The following is a 19,784-nucleotide window of genomic DNA, read 5'->3' on the forward strand; positions in this document are numbered from 1 at the left end:
AATCCAAATCCGCGCCGCCGCTTTTCCCCCATTCGAACCCACAAAACGAAGAGAGAAACTTGGTATTCTTCCAAACTCTCGGCATTAATTAAAACCTTCGCCCAAAAATAAACAAGCGAAAAAATCCGAGCCAGCGTTTATAAATCAAGCATCTCGACGATATAAAAGTAAGTCCAGAATTCAGACTCGAAACGAAAGTAAAAACGCGGCCGTAATTCTTGCCTTTATTCAGCAAGCTTCAATTAAAATTTTTTATCAATTAAAAAATTCCCTCACTTTGCGTCGCATAAAAGTCGCAGATTTATTAATAATTAAAATCTTTTACCTGTAAGTAACGCTTAATAGAGCGTCGTAAACACTGTCGCACTTCCTGTCCCGGAATCCTGTCCATTGTGATCGCTATTTCCCGGAATCGGTCTAATACCCTTTTAGTCAAACGATGCAGTTCCTCGAACCGAAATTAATTTCGATTCCATATTTCGCAATGCGCGCTTTGGGAAAACGATATTTGAGGGAGAATTAATTGCGGGGGCAGGGGCGGCTCGTGGTGAGATGGCCCACATACGAATAACACACAATTAAGTTAAATATACAGGGTGTTTCGGAAAATCTGGTTCAAATTTCGGATGTAAATTCAGAGTAAGAATTAATTTTACAGAAATTGTTCAAACTGGCCACCATTTGCTTGAAAACAGGGTTCGGCTCCACGAAAAGGGAATTTCGAACATCTTTAAAAATGTGAAAGATGTTTCGAGCTCTTTCGGCAGTAACTTCAATGCGATTACATAAATCCTCCAAACTGTCAATTTCGACGCTGTAAACCTCATCTTTTGAAGCACCTCAGAGGAAAAATCGCATGGATTAAAATAGGGTGGGTGGGCGGGCTACTGAATTAGTCAACACGTAGTTCTCACAATTTTTTTTTTTTTTTGGTTTTTGGACGGTGGGCCCCGATTCCCGCGCCGCCACTGCCTCCCATCCAACAGCACCCAGCATGGGGTCCGGGTGTCCACTGCGATCCGAGATTAGATTTCGTGCCGGATAATGGCCTCACCTTTTGTTGTAAGTACCGGAGTGCAAATCCGTATTTTGTCCGGTACTAGTGGCAATTTCGAAATTCCTCCGTGGACAAAGCGCCGGTTTGTTTCGAGCGCTGGGTGTGGAAGCACCATTACTGTTTTGGGTCGGCGCAATTAGAAGATGGGCAAGCCGCAGGGGTTACGTGAAGTACCGACAATTTCTCTTGCATAATCCGAATGGTGCTAATGACGTTAACAGGAAAGAACGTTATCGGAATTGGTTTTAAATTGCTTCGCAGCTGGACGAGGTTTTATTAATTTTCTAGGAAAGTCGGCCGAGCTGGGAGGCGGTGACATGAATCGTCGAAAGTAAAAATGGGTTTATTATGGGTCTAAAATTAATAACTCTATTAGTGTGGGTTTTGGGATTCGGGGAAATGGGTGTCGTTGACTGGTCGGAGGTGCTACTGGTTTTGGAATCGTGGAATGAAAGAGAAATAGGTGTCTATCATATTTCGCTAGAAGGTGATTACCGCACCCATTGCCTCCTCGAGGAAACTATTATCCGATTAAACAGTGGCGAAACTTTACACTGCCCTTTTCCACACACGTTCGATAAATATTGTCGAAGGGTTATTAGATAAAAAGCGCAGGACGCGTGCCCATTTCTTCGTGTCATTAAACCAAAAAGCAGGAAACCTTAGAACTCCATCATCAAAGATCGAACAGAAAGGGTAAAACCGGGAGCTACTTGGATTACACGTCAACAATTCCGTGGCGACCTAAATACATTCCCATGTCAGAATGTATAGAGGGGACATCTGGGCCCGAAGGGCACGGATTAATTTACGTGCAGGACCGGCTCCGGCCTTTGGGAAGGATAAAAAAGGTCGCGTGGCCGGCGACGCGGACAAAAAAGCGGGCTCCGGTCGTGGGATCGGACGAGATTTTCATTTTGAGAGGGTGGAGGCGGGGTTTCGTGGGTGGGGTGCTAAGTAGATGATCAAGGGAAATTATGCAAAACCTGATTTGTCGTAGGATTTTTGTATTTAAACATCAATTGAGAATTTTTTAAATTTCATTTCTGAGATCACCTTAAATCTTTAATTTATACACCCATTGGAAATGTTGACGAATTATGGAATCGTATTAAAAGGCATCTGGTAAAATAAGTCGAAATACCCCCGATATTTTTGAACGGAATTAGGTATTTATTTTTATTGTAATGTCGGTAAAAAAATTGAACCTGACAATTTTGTTTGGTTCTGACAACCCATGTAAGTTAAAACAAAAAAAACGTTTCAAATAAGTTCTTCATAGTCATATTTGGTGATTACATCAGCTTTTTATCAAGGACAAAGAAAAATGACAACAAAAGACAAGAAAAAAGGCAACAAAAAACAACATAAAAAAGCCAACAAAAAATTGCCCAAAAAGCGACGAAAAACCGACAAAAATGTTGAAAAACCATATAAAAAAGGTAAATATCTAAACGAAATAAGAACAAGAAAAAAGGTTCAAAAATGGGTCACAAAAACCAAGCGACAAAAAAAGCGATTAAAAAAAGTCAAAGTGAAGAAAAATCGACAAAACAAAGACAAAAAAGGACCAAATAAATGCGATAAAAAAGTAAGTAAAAAAAAATGGAAAAGCATAACACAAAAAAGCTACAAAAATAACAAAAATGTGGCCAAAAACACGTAAAACTTGTGGAAAAAATAAGAAAAAATATTACAATTACATCATAAAAAAACAGACACAAAAAAGGCGACAAAAAATGGCAGAAAATGTAATGAAGAAGACCTCAGAAAAAATGCAAGATAAAAACGTCAAACAAAGACACGAAACGACAAAAATGCGACAAAACACGACAAAGAAACCGACAAAAAGAGTCTATTAAAACAGACATAAACGTACAAATGTGGCCAAAAAGACAAAATGCGTCAAAAAAAATATAGCCGAAAAAAAAAGAAATAAAAAAAAGTCATACAAAACTAGAGACAGAAGAGGCTGACAAAAACTATAAAAAAGTTGGAAAAAAGGTGCGAAAAGGTTGGATTGAAAAAGCGACAGAAAGTGCGTTAAAATCCAGACAAAAAAAAAACAATAAAAAAAGAGGCAAATAATTTCCTCAAAAAAAAACAACATCAAGGCAACAAAATACAAAACGCGAAACAAAGGCAAAAAGGCGACAAGAAAAAGACCAAAAAGGCCCAAAAATGCACAAAAAAGCTATAAAAAAAGGCAACTAAAGAAAACGTAGTGAAAAAAATGGTTTTAAGGAGACAAGAAAGGGAAAAAAAATGCGAAAAAAAGATGAAATGAAAAAACTTGTTTAAAAAAAAAGGCATCAGAAAACGCAACCAAGAAAAGAGAGTCAAAAAAAGATGACAAAAAAAGACAACAAAAAAAGGCGGAGCAAAAGTAAAAAAGAGAAAAAGAGAGCAAAAAATTATAAAAAAATAATTTTTTGCTCTTATTTTTCCTGTTTTTGTGGTTCTTTTCTGCCCTTTTTCATTACCTCTTTTGTGGCAAAAAAGGCGATAAAAAACAAAGAAAAATGTGGTTAGAAAACACAGGGGGGAAAAATACAGTTAAATCCCCAAATCACCAAATCCTCAAAATATCCCAATCATCAAATTTTGAAATGACCGAATCTTCAAAATCCTCAAATTACCAAATTCTCAAATTCTGAAAATTTTCAAAATCGTCAAATAACTAAATTCTCGAAATCCTCAAATCCTCATATTCTCAATCATATAAAAACAGTAAAAAAATGAAATAAAAGGGCAGAAAATCCGACCAAAATAGATATACACCAAAGGGGGTGGAAAAAAGGTGACAAAAAAGACGATAAAAAAACAACGAAAAAATATGGTTAAGAAAGGAAAAAGAGAGGCGAAGAAAAAGATAGTTAAATTCCCAAATTACCAAATCTTCAAAATCCTTAAAACATCAAATCCTAACATCCTATCACCAAATCCGCAAATTCTGAAATCTCCAAATGCTCAAATCTTCAAACGACCGAATTTTCAAAATCCTCAAATTACCAAATTATCAAATCCTGAAATTTCTCAAAATCTTCAAATGACCAAATTCTCGAAATCCTCAAATCCTCATATCTCAATCACATAAAAAAGGTAAAAAAAATACAATAAAAGGACAAAAAATGCGATCAAAATATACACCAAAGGGGGTGAAAAACAGGTGACAAAAAAGACAATTAAAAAAACAACGAAAAAATATCCTTACGAAAGGAAAAAAAAGAAGCGAAGAAAAAGATACAGTTAAATCTCCAAATCACCAAATACTCAAAATCCTAAAATCTCCAAATCCTCAAATCACCAAATTCTTAAAACCTAAAATTCCTCAAATCACTAAATACTCAAATATTGGAAATCCTCAAAGTCTTTAAATCACCAAATTCTCAAAATCCTCAAATCTTCAGACCCCAATAACGTAAAAACAGTAAAAAAATGTGATCAAGAAAGGGGAGGGAAAAAGGTGACATAAAAGGCGATAAAAAAACAACGAAAAAATATGGTTAAAAAAGGAAAAAAAAGAGACGAAGAAAATGATTCAGTCAAATCATCAAATCGCCAAATCACCAAATCCTCATAATCCTAAAATCACCAAATTCTCAAATCCTCAAATTCCTCAAATCACCAAATTCTCAAATCCTGGAAATCCTCAAAATCTTCAAATCGTCAATTCTGAAAATCCTCAAATCCCTAAATCCAAATGACGTAAAAACAGTCAAAAAATGCATTAAAAGAACAAACAATTCGATCAAAATATACAACAAAGGGGATGGAAAAAAGGTGAGAGAAAAGGCGATAAAAAATAACAAAAAATATGGTAAAAAAAGGAAAAGAAAGAGACGCAGAAAATGATACAGTTAAATCTCCAAATCACCAAATCCTCAAATTCTCAAAATCCTCCAACCATTAGATCCTCAAATCACCAAATCCTCAGAATCCTCAAATCACCAAATTCTCAAATCCTTGAAATCTTCAAAATCTTCAAATCACCAAATTCTGAAAATGCTCAAATCTCATGACGTAAAAACAGTAAAAAATGCAATAAAAGGAAAAAAAATTGATCAAAACATACAACAAGGTGGTAGAAAAGAGGTGATAAAAAAGGCGATAGAAAAACAAAAAAAAATATGGTTAAAAAAGAAAAAAAAAGAGACGAAGAAAATGATACAGTTAAATCCCCAAATCACCAAATCCTCAAATCCTCAAATCCTCAAAATCCTCCAACCATTAGATTCTCAAATCCTCAAATCGTCAAATCCTCAAAATCCTAAAATCACCAAATTCTCAAATCCTCAAATTCCTCAAATCGCCAAATTCTCAAATCCTGGAAATGCTCAAAATCTTCAAATCACCGAATTCTGAAACTCCTCAAATCCCCAAATCCAAATGATATACAAATAGTAAAAAAATGTATTAAAAGAACAAAAAATTCGGTCAAAATACATATACAACAAAGGGGATGGAAAAAAGGCGACAAAAAAGGCGATATAAAAAAACAACAAAAAATATGGTTAAAAAAGAAGAAAAAGAGACGAAGAAAATGATGCAGTTAAATCCCCAAATCACCAAATCCTCAAAATCCTCCAACAATTAGATCCTCAAATCCTCAAATCAACATCCTCAAAATCCTCAAATCACTAAATTCTCAAAAAATACACAACAAAAAGTAATTAAAAAAAGAGAACACAAAGAAAAGCGAAAGTTGAAAAAAGCTGAAAAAACCAAAAAAAAAACGCGACAAAAAAGCGCCTGAAGAGCGCGCAAAAGTGACGGGAAAAGAACACAAAAAACGCGAAAAAGGGCAAAAATTTGACCAAAAAGGGGCAAGAAAAATGGTTCAGAAATGTGCCAAAAAGCGATCATTAAAGGCAACTGAAAAAGGGAATTAGAAAAGTGAAAAATCTGGAAACAATGCGACAGAAAAAATAGAATAAAAAGCGACAAGAAATGCAATAATAAGGAGATTAAAAAAAAGGCTATTTAAAGTACAACCGAAAAAAAGGGATTAAAGAAAAAAATTAAAAACAGTCAAAAAGTAATGAAAAAAAGAGAACACAAAGAAAAGAGAAAGTTGAAAAAAGCTGAAAAAAACTGCAAAAAAACGCGTCAAAAAATCTCCTAAAAAGCGCCCAAAAATGAGGAAAGAAAAACTACAAAATATCGCGAAACAAAGGCATAAATTTGACCGCAAACGGACAAGAAAAACGGTTTAGAAATGTGCTAAAAAAGCGATCATTAAAGGCACCAAAAAAGGGAATTAGAAAAGTGAAACAAAAAAGGGCACTAAAAAAAGCGACAAAAAAATGCGGGAAAAATCGTAGGATAAAAAGCGACAAAAAATGCGATAAAAAAGAAAATTAGTAGGTACAACTGAAAAAAGGGATAAAAAAAATAACCAAAATGGGGTTAAAAAGTGACAAAAAACGTTATAAAAATACAGAGAAAAAAGGCGACCAAAAAATTGTCGAAAAATTTTACCAAAAAAAGGCAACAGTAAAAGACGAAACATAGGCTAAATAACGAGAAAAATGCGATAAAAAAATGTGAGAAAAAAAAGGTGACAACAAAGCTGTAAAAGAATGACAGAAAGTCCTCAAAAAAATTAGAGGAAAAAAAACGATCACAAAAAGTTGCAGAAAGTGGAATACGAAAAAAAGGCAACAAAAAATCGAAACAAAAGCAAAAGAACGACAACAAAGCTAATAAGAAAAAACGATTAAAAAACAACTGAAAAAAGGGGAGTAAAAAAAAAACAAAAAAAAATGCGACGTGAAATGTGATAAAATATACAAAGTTCCAGAGAAAAAGGGCGACCAAAAAAGCAACCAAAAATTCTGAAAAAAAGGCGATAAAAATATGAATGCGGTGGTAAACCACAAATACAAACGCGTAAGCTTAAAGGTATTGCCAAGATTGGAGAGCCCTCGCTTTTTTTGTAGTTTTTAAGTAAACTAAACTTAAATGTTATTTACAATTTTTTCCAAAAATCTAGACGTTTAGGGTAAAAAATGAGGGAGATTAATAAACAGAAGCATATAATTTTATAAAATGTCAGTAGGATTTACTTCGCAAAATTTAAAGATGACGTCACAAAAAAATCTAGTATCGAGAAAAATTTCCAGAAACATTTTACCCGACTGAACCAGTTCTAACGAAATGGTGGGGGTTCCGATTAAAAGGAACAAAGAACAATATAGCAGGAAATAAATTCATTAAAACCATTATACAGAGTATACAGAGAAAGTAGTAAAAAACACGATCAAAGGCAGCCATGGATTTTTGAAGAATTGTTCTTGATTCAAGTTTTGTTATTATCGCCATTTTGTTGGTAACAAGTTTTCTTGTAATCTGATTGGCGCATCCAATTATCAAGCGATAATCTTTAAAGATTTTTCTGGTCCCAAAAATTTTATCACGTTTTTCAATTGATTCCAGCTGATTTCGAATTTTGTCCACTGTGCCGTGTGTTAACCACCTCTTGCGTCACAACTCCGATCAACACCTCCCCGCCTCCTTTCGAAATTAATAGGCGAGGTATAATTACACAATCAGATGTCGGCGTTCGCGTGTTCCGGAGCCGCGTCGCCCGGATTCGAAACTCCGGGACGCTATCTGATTATGTCGGACTCGCACGCTCGTTGCCGCCATTTCTCTATTATGCATTCGCGACAATCCGCCAAAGAGCCGTTGTTTTTTCCCTTTTCCGCGGCGCTCGATAGCGCCGCACGATAATTAAGAAAATGAGCTGAAAAATCATTAAGTGCCTTAAGCAGCGAAATGAATATTTGATTGCGCCGGGGGAATTACCAGAAAAATATGTTTAAATGCTAGGCATAATACTTTATCATTTTAATGTTATCACGACATGGGTTTTATCGTAATGACATTTGCGTTGAAGGCTGATAATGCTGATAAGCGATTTGTAAAACACGAGTAATGGTGGTGTGGAACGGCGGAGTTGGGGAGGGTTTCGAAGGGGCGAAATGAGTGGGCGACTTTTCACCTCGCGCTGTAATTAACCGAGGCGCTAGGTGGAAATTACACCGAAAAAATCCATATTATAAATATTTATGGGGAATATCGCTCCACTTGGCAACAGTGTTTATTTTACACAATTTCAATTTTAGTCACCAAAAATTTTCAATTTTAATTTTTCAGTTTTTCAACGACCCTTTCGTACGCTTCGACGTTTCGCCGTTTTTTCGTCTTTTTCCCTCCCGCGGGACGCCGCCGCCGCCCCCGCCGCTCCCAATTAATCTCGGATATCCCGCAAGTACGGAATGGGCGATTTCCGTTCCGGCAATTTTATTGATGTCATCCGGTCTACCATCAGCAGGATTGCGCAATCCTCGATCCATAATTCGTGGATCTCTGTCCGCGTTTACATGATAATGGTGACCGCATCGTCCCATGAATCAGGTAGATAAGGAGGATGTGTTCTGCTGGTGCACATTTGATAATTTCCTGTGATTACGGCTATAATTGGGGAAGGGCTGACCGGAAATTGAGGGCGACCGTGTACCTACTTCCACCAGGAAATGATGCTTGTCAATTAGGTGTCGTCGCCTGTCCGAGACCAGGAGTTATTAATCGAGCCCTGATTTACGCCGCGGAGGGAGGGGCGGAGGTCGCCGAGGGGATATTTTTGGCGTTATTGTTGACCTTTACCTTTGGTGGAGCGGCGCCGGCGGGGGGTAAATTACGAGAGGAGTTTTGGGTTATTCATGTTCTTGATTGCGTAGCGAGTTCCTAGACGAAGGAGCTTTAGATAGCTAAGTAAAAAATTGTTCACTAAATTGTTTATTAAAGGAAAAATGTATCTTTTATTTGAGTCCTTCTTGTTTTTGCATTTTTGAAATTATTAATACCTTATACTTTTTATTAAAACATTAAAAGCAGTTTTATTGTTATTAAATATGTTGAACCTCTGCACCAGTTTTTCAATTTTTAACTTTTCTTCTCGGCTTTCCAATTCTCGATTTCTCGATCCTCTGATTTTTCGATGTCTCAGTTTTTAAATTTTTCGATGTTTCGATTCTTAGATTTCTTGTTTTTACATTTTTTATTTCTGAGCTTTTCAATTTTTTGATTTTCCAATTTTCGATTTTTTGATGTTTTAATCTTGCAGTTTCTATCTCTCGATTTGTCGATTTTTCATTTTATTGATTTTAGATTTTCGAATTTTTATCTTTTGATTTTTCGATGTTTGGATTTTACGATATTTTAATTGTTCACTGTTTTAAATTTTATATTCTTCAATTTCTCGATTTTTTGCTTTTCAGTTCTTCGGTATTTCTGTTTTTCAATTTTTCAAACTTTGACGTTGGTAAATTGTCAGTTTTGCGATTTCTGAATTATTCTATTTATAATTTTCCCATTTCTTGACTTCTCAAAGTTTCGATTTTTCAATTCTTTAATTCTTCAATTTTTCGTTTTTTTTTGTTTGAAGATTTTTTTCAGTTTTCGGATTTTTCAATATTCCGATTCTTTGACTTTTCGATTTTTCGACTTCTGGAGTTTTCGATTTTTCGATTTTCTATTTTTGGATTTTCAGTTTTTCATTTTGTAAACTTTAGATTCTTTAATTTTTCGATTGCTCTATATTTCGATTTCTGAATTTTTCAACTTTTCGATATTTTCATTTTTTAAATTTTTAAAATTCTAGATTTTTCGATTTTTCGAGTTTTTAGTCAGTCTTCTATATTTTAATTTTTCAATTTTCCGAAGTTCTCGATTTATGAATTTTTCCATTTCTAAATTTTTGAGTTTGGCCTATTTCGGTTTCTCAATTTTTCGATTTTTCGACTTTTCGACTCCTCGATTTCTCGATCTTTTAATTTTTGAATTTTTCGATTTGTCGGTTTTTCGATATCTTTCTTTTCGGCTTTTCGATTTTTGGATGTTTCAATTTTTGACATTTTTGACATTCCGAATTTTCGATTTGTCCGTTTTTCGATCTTTTTTTATCGGCTTTTCGATTTTTGGATGTTTCGATTTTTAAATTTTAGATTTTCGGATTTTTCTTTTTTTGATTTTTTTTTTTTTGGAATTACTCCAGTTTTCAATTTTACAATATTTTAATTCTTCAAATTTTGACGTTTCTGAATTTTCAGTTTTCCGATTTCTCAGTTCTTCAGTTCTACAATTTTTCGATTTTTCAGGTTTTTGATTTTTTAATTTTTCGACTTTTCCACTTTGCTTTTTTGATTTTCCATTTCTCAATTTTTCACTTTTCTCAATTTTTGGATATTTCGTTCAATTTTGTGATTTTTCAGTTTTTCGATACTTCAATTTTTCTTCTATTTTTTTTTAACTGTTTTATAAGTACTTCGATTTCACAATTTTTCAACTTTCCGATATTTTAAAATTTTAAGGTTTTCGATTTTTATTTTTTGATTTTTTCATGTTGCGATTTCGCGATTTTAAAAATTTTTCGACTTCTCGATTTTTAGATTTCCCGATTTTTAAAGTTTACTATTTCTCAATTTTTTCAACATTATCAGTTTTGGGAACTTCTCAATTTCTGATTTTTTTGGTTTTGTAATGTAATGTAAAGATTTCAGAGATTCGAAAAATTCCAAAGAGATCTATAAATTTTAGAAAATCTGAATAAATTTAGAAAGTGTGGGAAAAATGTGGTAGACCTACAAATCTTGAAAATATTGGAAAATGTTGAATTTACTAATAAATACTAGTATAACTGGAGCCTGATATAATTTTAGAAATTTTGGAAAATGTGGAAATTCTGGACATTTTGTGTACTTCGGAAAATCTGAAAAACTGGGCTAATCTGGAACATCTGAACATTCTAGAAATTTTGAAAATTTTGCAAATTACGAAAATTGCCGAAAATTAAGAGAAAATAAAAAAATATTAGATTTCAAAATTTCAAAAGTTTCCAAATTTTTGAAATCTTTCAAAAACTCCAAAGACTCGACACATTCTAAAAATCTTAAAGATTGCATACAATAGAATTTGCGAAATGTAAAGACACCAAAGATGCTAAATAAACTAAAGTTTTAGGTTCTAAATAAAAGAAACAAATCTTAAAAATTGTAAAGATCTTGGAAGTATTAATGTTCCTAGAAATAAAAGGTTTCTGTTCCAAATATTTCAAAGATTCTATAGTTTGTAAAAAATGCATGAAATCTTAACATGAGAGAAATTTTAAAGATTCCGAAGACTGAACAAAACAAAAATCCTAAAAATCTGAAAAATAAAAAAATGAAATATAAATAACCGTATCAAACAAAATTTATTTGGAAAAACTGACTAAAAAAAAGAACTAATTTTTTTTAGCCCAAAATTTGTTCTTAACCTATGACTGTATTAATATGAACACAGAAATAGAAAAGGATGCCTACTTTCTACGTAGCACAGGTAGTACAAAACAATATTAATTGCAAACAAGGAACTCATGTCATAAAAACAAATGATACTTAAAACCTAGCTGAGTGACCGGAAGGCAGAAAACTAATTAAAATTAAATGGGTGTTGCGTCAAAAACCAGCTGAAATAAATATATACATAGACACAAAGACTGGTGGCAGAAAGATATGATCAGTGTTGTGGCGAAAATCATTAACGCATGTTTGTGCTTATCGAAGTACTCCGGGCTAAACTTTTTCTCTGTCTGTCTTTAGGAATTCTGATGAGATATTAAATTTCCGGACGTCGCCGACGCATAAATTTGTGATTGAAGATGATGATTATGACATTAACAAATTCCAACCTTGAGCGAATAAATGAGAAATATAAATAATTGAGCGCTTTGAAGTCTTGAAAATTTTGCTGTTATGAATACTTGCATCAATTGGTCCTTGTTGAAAAAAAAATGTTCATGTTTCTTTTTCGCCAACTTCTTTTTGCCGCTTTGCGCGGTCCCAAAAACCTCTCCCTTTTTATCACGCGAACAAATTTGCGGTGGTCCCGCACATAACTCACCGCAAATGGCACACAATGCTGGTAATTAACATGTGAAATATTACAAAAACAAGTGGAATTATTAATCTTGGGTGAAGTTCGGGAGCGAGATTGGCCTGTCACTGGCGGGATACAAATTGAGGCCGGTCGCTTCTTCTAAATCATCAACCAAACGCATTAATGGCCTGCGTGTATGCGAGTGTGCGTTATGTTGCTTTCTATGTCCGTACGAGAGACACAACTCCATTATTTTACGCCGCTTCGGCTGGACGATGGAGGGTTTTTGTACGGGATGCAAACGGGCAAGCAGAATAATGGTACGAGGTGCGGCGGAAAAGTGATGGATGGCCCGGGACTCGCGTGACTTACCGTGGTGGAGAGAAGAGGTGCGGGCCGGGGGGACCTGAAACGAAAATGATCAGTTGTTGTTTGTTGTTATTTGAGCGAGTTTTTGAGTGTTTATTTCATATGTAAGGAACAAACACTAAAATTTCACTTAAACATTGTTTTTATATGAATGGGGGTTCTGCATACGACGATTGTCGCATGCCACATTTAGCATCTCATCTTTAATTCTAAATCATCAGTTCGTTCTGCTCGCCCACTCTTCTTAGAAATGGAAATTTCGACCTTTGTGAACAATCTATTTCCATATCTTCCAACTTCTTTTATCACTTTTCTAAGATTACTAAAAGGGTTGGTAAAAGACAACAAAACTTGCTCTAGTGCTTTGATGGGTTTAGCTCTTCTGAAACATTTTTCTGGCCTTAAATTGAATGATTTATCTATATAGCTATTACTAATGCTTACGTAAGTGCTCTTTATTTGCTTTTACTAAGTACTTCCAAACGCTTATTAATAAGAACATTACTATACGCCTTCTCCAGGTCCATGAAGAGTTACAAAAAAAAAAAAGAAAATGCTTAAAATTTGGCGCAAAGTAACACCGTGGATGATCTAACTAAAGGTGAATGCTTTTGAGACCCATCTGTCAGATCATAGAGGAGTAGCTATTAATATTTCTCAAATTTTTAAAACACAAGAAAAACAATTCAAACTTACAAGACCCCTCACGAATCATGGTAAATTAATTTTTTTCAATCTATTAAGTGCAGTTAATTGGGACTTTGTAAAATCTGATATTGATATTAACAATAAGTTTAACATGTTCATTAATACCATCTTATATAACTATTATATTGCATTTCCTGTAAAAACTATAGTCTGCTACAATAGAAGCAAAATTCCAAGTAATAATTGGTTTTCAACAGAACTTCAAAAGATGAGAGAAACATTAAAATTGCTTTCCGAAGCTTATAAATTGCATGGAACTTTAGAATTCAAATCGTTGTTACTGGAATTTAGACGTGAATACAATATAGCTATTAAAAATGTAAAAAAACAAGCTAATGATAAATATTTTAGAATAAACAAAAATAGTCCTTAAGCAATGTGGAAATTGATCAAATGTAAAAATACCAAAAAACAACCTAAACAAACTTTTGCCATAACACCTGATGAATTTAATGCCTTTTTTGCAAATATTGCTACAGACATCATTTCAACCTTGGCTCCCCCAAAATTTGATCCCATTAGCTTAATGACAAATATACCTAATATAAATACCTCATTTAATTTTAAACAAGTAACTTATATCCAAGTACGAGATGCTTTTGTTAGCTTACGAAATAATAATTCGAAAGACATTTATGGAGTTACAGTACCACTTATTAAATCCCTTAAAGACATATTAATACAACCGCTTACCAATCTGATAAACTCCTGCATTGAAGTGAATTTATTCCCTGATTGTCTCAAACGAGCCAGTGTGGTTCCTATATACAAAAAAGGCGATCCTGATGCTATTGGCAATTACAGGCCAATATCATTATTACCAATTTTTTCGAAAATTTTTGAGAAACTAATGCTACAGCAGATTACGGAATATCTATATAAATATAACCTTCTGACATTACAACAATTTGGTTTCCGTAAAGGACTCTCTACTTCTACAGCCATCAGTGCACTAGTCGATAAGATAATCCAGAGCTTTGAACGTAAAGAATACTACTCAACCCATTTCTTAGATCTCAGTAAGGCTTTTGATTGCGTAACTCACGATATTCTGTTAAGAAAATTATATTACTATAATTTCCAACCACCGAGTGTAAATCTGATTATGAGTTACCTTAAAAATAGAATTCAAAGCGTATCCATTGAAAACAGATCATCTTGTACTTATTCTATTAATTATGGGGTTCCTCAAGGGCCCATTTTGGGACCAATATTGTTCTTGCTATATACAAACGATCTTCCAGACTACCTTAAAGAAGTTGATGTAACTCTCTACGCTGATGATACTTGCATTGGTACAGCAGGAGTAACTGCCGACCTTGCCTTCAACGCCAATCAAAATTCTATGAAGAAAGCCGCCGAGTGGTTCAGTGCAACTATTTGCACTGAACCACTCGGCGGCTCATTTTGTTTTATTTAAATGGAGTCTATACTCCATTTAAATAAAACAAAATGAGTCTCAATGCTCTTCACATTAAGACCCTGCGAATGTTCCATCGACTGTGCGGAATATACAAAGTACTTAGGAGTCATTATCGATAAGGAACTTACTTGGTGTCAGCACGGTAATTATATGTCAGATAAAATTTCAAAAAAATACCTTCCTTTTAAGAAATTTGGCTAATAATCTTTCTTTAAACTGTTTATGTATGGCCTATTATGCTCTGATACACTCTCTTCTCAATTATTCCATTTTAGTCTGGGGGCACTCATCATCTTTATCACGACTCTTTAAACTACAACGAAGATCAATCAGAATAATAGCTAATATAGGATACAGAGAAGATTGTAGAGCGTACTTCAAGTCACTAAAAATACTCACACTTCCTTCGCTTTATATTTATCGATGTTTGGAATTTATTACTCGGCATACAGAATTATATCCCAAAGTCAAACTACAGGACTAGACACGAGTATATTTGTTTCAGAAACTTGCGTCTCACTAAGTTGAGGGATGCCATTAATTATTTTTGCATAAAATTTTTGAACACTTTGCCTGACGAAGTACGTAGATACAACAGTCATGATTTTCTAAAAAATGTGAAACAATATTTGATACGAAAGGCATTTTATTCATTAGATGAATACCTAAATAATAATTTTAAAGACCTGGTGTTACTATCTAGTGGTGCTTAATTTATTATATAGTAGATCATATATATATTTATAGAGTTAATTCTAATTTGTTTCTTTTAAAAATTGTTATTTATTTTTATAAAATTATGTTCGATGTATTTACTAGCTTATTCTGACGCGTGTAAAATTTTTTTTATTGGCACAAATAAAGATTTATTATTATCATTAATTATCATATTTTTTTCCAATCTGCCAAAATAAGTTTTTCACAATGTTTACAAAAATTTTGCCACATGCTTGGAGTACATTTAGAAAGCGCCTCAACCCATAAATTCGCCACCCTATTTTTTAATGAAGGTTGAGAATTTATATGCTTGTTGTAATAGTTCTAACAAAATCCCCACGCCATTTCAATTGGATTATATTGACAATGGTACGGAGGTAATCTAAGAACTTCATGACCACTTTCTCTTAATGTCTCGTCTATCAAATATCTTTTTTTTCTATCGTTTCTGAAAGGTTTAATTAAATCCCACAACTATTTCTTCGAAATTTTTTTGTCAAATTCAACACTATGTTTAAAGAGCCATTCCTGCATTTCACATATTTTACCAGAAAAAGTGGGTAGTTTATCCAACTGAACCGAATGATACGGTGCATTGTCTAAAACCACCACACATTTTTGGTTCAACTTTGCCAAAGCAGGAATGAGCTGATTAACCACCCAATTTTGAAAAATTGTCCCGTCCATCGTTTTATGATAGTCTCTATCGTTATTTTTTGAATTTAAAAAATTGTTACAACCATCCAAGAACCCGTTGAACAACCCGCGTCGAGAATAGTAAACCTTGATCCTTCACTTTTAATTTCGGTGGGATTGCTTTTTAGATCAGTATCGTGCACCCAGCGACGAATGGACGAACTATTTTGTTAGATCCATCTTTCATCCAAATACACGAAAGTCAAATTTTCACAAGAATTTAGAAACTGTAAATATGTTCTCAAAAAAGTAATTTTGGCTGCAACGACATGTTTTTATTCACATAGAATTTTGCATCCATTTACTTCCCTGTGTTTATAACCCATTGACTTAATAAAATTTGGTATAATGCGGTTCGCCCCCCTTTAAATTCCAACTGTCCCCTAGTCAATGAAGCCTAAATTTTGAACAAATTAACAGTTGGAACTCAAAATTTACAAAAAGTGGATTTAACGGGTTTTGATTCTAGACGACTCCTTTGCTTATTGGAAGTAAAACTAGATTTTAACAAAAATAAAATCGATTTAATTATATTTACATTTATATTACAAAATTACAAACTAAAAAAAATTAACTAAACATCAAAGAAAGAAAGTACAGTGCAATCGCGATAATGTGAATATGCGTTAATACGAACATCTCACTAACGAGAACAAGGAAATTTTATACATTGGAAGCCGTATAATGTGGATAGTGTTAACCCCCGATAATGTGAACAATACATGATAAATACTTATATAATTAATTGTGGAGCAGTTTAATGGCTTGTAATTACATACTTATAGAAATGCCCAAATTACAAAGGAAGTGTCTTTCTTTGAGTGAAAACTATTAAAAAATGCTAGAAGAGTCTAATGTCTATAACTGGCACAGCTAAAAATGAGGAGTTTGACAGATCATGCAGATGATGATTCAGATGATAATGTGTCCCTTTATCTTCTGCAACAAAGACGGAGAATGGAAAATGCAAAAGAAAATGATAATATTGACAATGTCCAAAGGAACACAATCTCATTGCTGGAAGATGTAGCACCTTTTGAGTAGATTTCTCTTTAAACCGTAATTTACAAGGCATCAGCAACCTCAAAATTCCATATTATGTATGTAATCCCATGCATGATTCTTCATTGTGAAATTAATTATAGACTGAGTACAAGTCGACAGATGTGGAAGAGTGGAATGAAAATGTAATTCAAAGATAGACAGAATCAGATGGCAGCGAAAATGAAGAAAACAAAGGATACTGTCATAGAATGGTCCAAACAAAACGTAGTCCACATTAATGAAAAACCGTGAAGTCGAAAAATGGAAAGATCGAGAAACTGAGAAATCGTTTAAAAATTGGAAAAACAGAAATAGCAAGTACTAGCCCCGCCCACCTGCCCTTTATTTTCTTAGAGGATACGTCATTCGCCAAAATCAGTCTTATCTTAGCAAGTAGGACTAACCCCGCCCACCCGCCCTTCATTTTCTTAGAGGGTATGTTATTAGCGAAAACAGTTTTATCTTAGCAAATACTGGCCCCGCCCGTCCGCCCTTTATTTTCTTAGAAGGTATTTCATTTGCCAAAATCAGTTTCATCTTTGCAAGTACTAGTACTTTTGGCATTTTCGGCCATTTTTCAATTATTTTCGAAAATTAGTTAATTCTGTTTCGGCTTCGTTTCTTCAAAAATTCCTACCGTTTTTCGAAAATCGCCAATTTACAAACAGATATTTTAAAGATTAAGGCTTTTTTTTACTTTTTCACATCCTAGATTCTATTATTAGTTTCCACACCCAGTCAACAGAAGAAAATAATTAGCCCCGCCCACCCACCCTGTCTCCTTTTCAGTGATTGATTTCACCTGATTTGAATGAAATGAAAGATCTTATACTGAACAGAAATAAAACTAGTCGTTGGAATGAGCAGGGGGGGGGGTTAGTACTTGCTAAGATAAAACTGATTTTGGCAAATAACATATCCTCTAAGAAAACAGAGGGTGAGTGGATTATTGATAAAATGAGATTGATTTTGGCACGTCTGACATTTTCCACCATTTTTCAACTATTTCAGAAAATTAGTTGTAAACATTTTCTTCTACATTTCGATATCCAGAAGTCATTTTGGTATTCGTTTCTTCGAAAATTTCTACCGTTTTTCGAAAATCGCCAGTTGACATACAGCTGTTTTAAAGATTAGGGTTTTTTTTTTTACTTTTTTCACATCATGGATTCTATTATTAGTTTCCATTCCAAGTCAACCGAAGAAAATATATAATTGGCCCCGCCCACCCACCCTGTCTCCTTTTCAATAATTAATTTCATCTGATCAGAATGAAATGAATGATCTTATACTGAAAAGAAATAAAATTAGTCGTTAGAACGAGAAGAGGGGGGGGGGGCTAGTACTTGCTAAGATAAGACTAACTTTGGCAAATGACATATCTATCAAGGAAACAGAGGGTGGGTGGGCGGGGCTATTATTGATAAGATAAGACTAATTTTGGCACTTCTGACATTTTACACCATTTTTCAACTATTTCAGAAAATTAGTTGAAAACATTTTCTTGTACATTTCGATATCCAGAAGTCATTTTCGTTTTCGTTTCTTCGAAAATTCCTACCGTTTTTCGAAAATCGCCAGTTGACATACAGCTATTTTAAAGATTAGCGTTTTTTTTTTACTTTTTTCACATCTTGGATTCTATTATTAGTTTTCAATCCAAGTCAACTGAAGAAAATATATAATTGGCCCCGCCCACCCACCCTGTCTCCTTTTCAGTAATTAATTTCATCTGATCAGAATGAAATGAATGATCTTATACTGAAAAGAAATAAAATTAGTCGTTAGAACGAGAAAAGAGGGGGTGGGGATAGTACTTGCTAAGATAAGACTGACTTTGACAAATGACAAATCCTCTAAGAAAACAGAGGGTGGGTGGGCGGGGCTAGTATTGATAGGATAAGACTGATTTTGGCACTTTTGACATTTTACACCATTTTTCAACTATTTCAGAAAATTAGTTGAAAACATTTTCTTGTACATTTTGATATCGAGAAGTCATTTTCGTTTTCGTTTCTTCGAAAATTCCTACCGTTTTTGGAAAATCGCCAATTGACAAGATAGGACTGATTTTGGCAAATGACATATCCTCTAAGAAAACAGAGGGTGGGTGGGCGGGACGAATGTTGATAAGATAAGACTGATTTTGGCAAATGACATATCCTCTCAGAAAACAGCGGGTGGGTGGGCGGGGCTATTATTGATAAGATAAGACTGATTTTGGCACTTTTGACATTTTCGACCCTTTTTCAACTATTTCTGAAAATTAGTTGCACATTCTCTTGTACACTTCGACATCCAGAAGTCATTTCCGTGTTCGTTTCTTCGAAAATTCCTACCGTTTTTCGAAAATCGCCAATTGACATACAGCTATTTTAAAGATTAACGCTTTTTTTTTACTTTTTCACATCCCAGATTCTATTATTAGTTTCCACTCCCAGTCAACAGAAGAAAATAATTAGCCCCGCCCACCCACCCCGCCTCCTTTTCCGTGATTGATTTCCTCTGATCTGAATGAAATGAATGATCTTATGCTGAACAGAATTAATATTAGTCGTTGGAATGATGAGAAGGGGGGGGGGGGCTAGTACTTGCTAAGATAAAACTGAATTTGGCAAATGACATTACCTCCAAGAAAATAGAGGGTGGGTGGGCTAGTATTTGATAAGATAAAACTGATTTTGGCACTTTTGATATTTTCGACCATTTTTCAACTATTTCCGAATATTAGTTGAAGACATTTTCTTGTACATTTCAATATCCAGAAGTCATATTCGTTTTCGTTTCTTCGAAAGTTCGTACCGTTTTTTGAAAATCGCCAATTGGCATACAGCTACATATTTTAAA

At 34.1% G+C, this 19,784-nt stretch overlaps 1 protein-coding gene across 3 annotated transcripts in view; it reads right to left on the minus strand.

The window, feature by feature from the left end:
- The window catches only part of LOC135131081 (uncharacterized), a 782,641-nt gene that overhangs the window by 167,751 nt on the left and 595,106 nt on the right, over positions 1–19,784 (minus strand). For all 3 annotated transcript variants that reach the window (XR_010280867.1, XM_064058612.1, XM_064058611.1), the window contains exon 6: positions 12,353–12,386. Coding sequence is in view for 2 of the 3 variants with exons in the window: in XM_064058612.1 (XP_063914682.1) it covers positions 12,353–12,386 (34 nt within the window). In the remaining variant the exon portion in view is untranslated. The remainder of the gene's footprint in view (positions 1–12,352; positions 12,387–19,784) is intronic.

The sequence above is a fragment of the Zophobas morio genome, unplaced genomic scaffold, assembly GCF_036711695.1.
Source record: "Zophobas morio isolate AGI-343-1 ecotype UQ-CSIRO unplaced genomic scaffold, CSIRO_AGI_Zmor_V1 ptg000018l, whole genome shotgun sequence".
NCBI lineage: Eukaryota > Metazoa > Arthropoda > Insecta > Coleoptera > Tenebrionidae > Zophobas > Zophobas morio.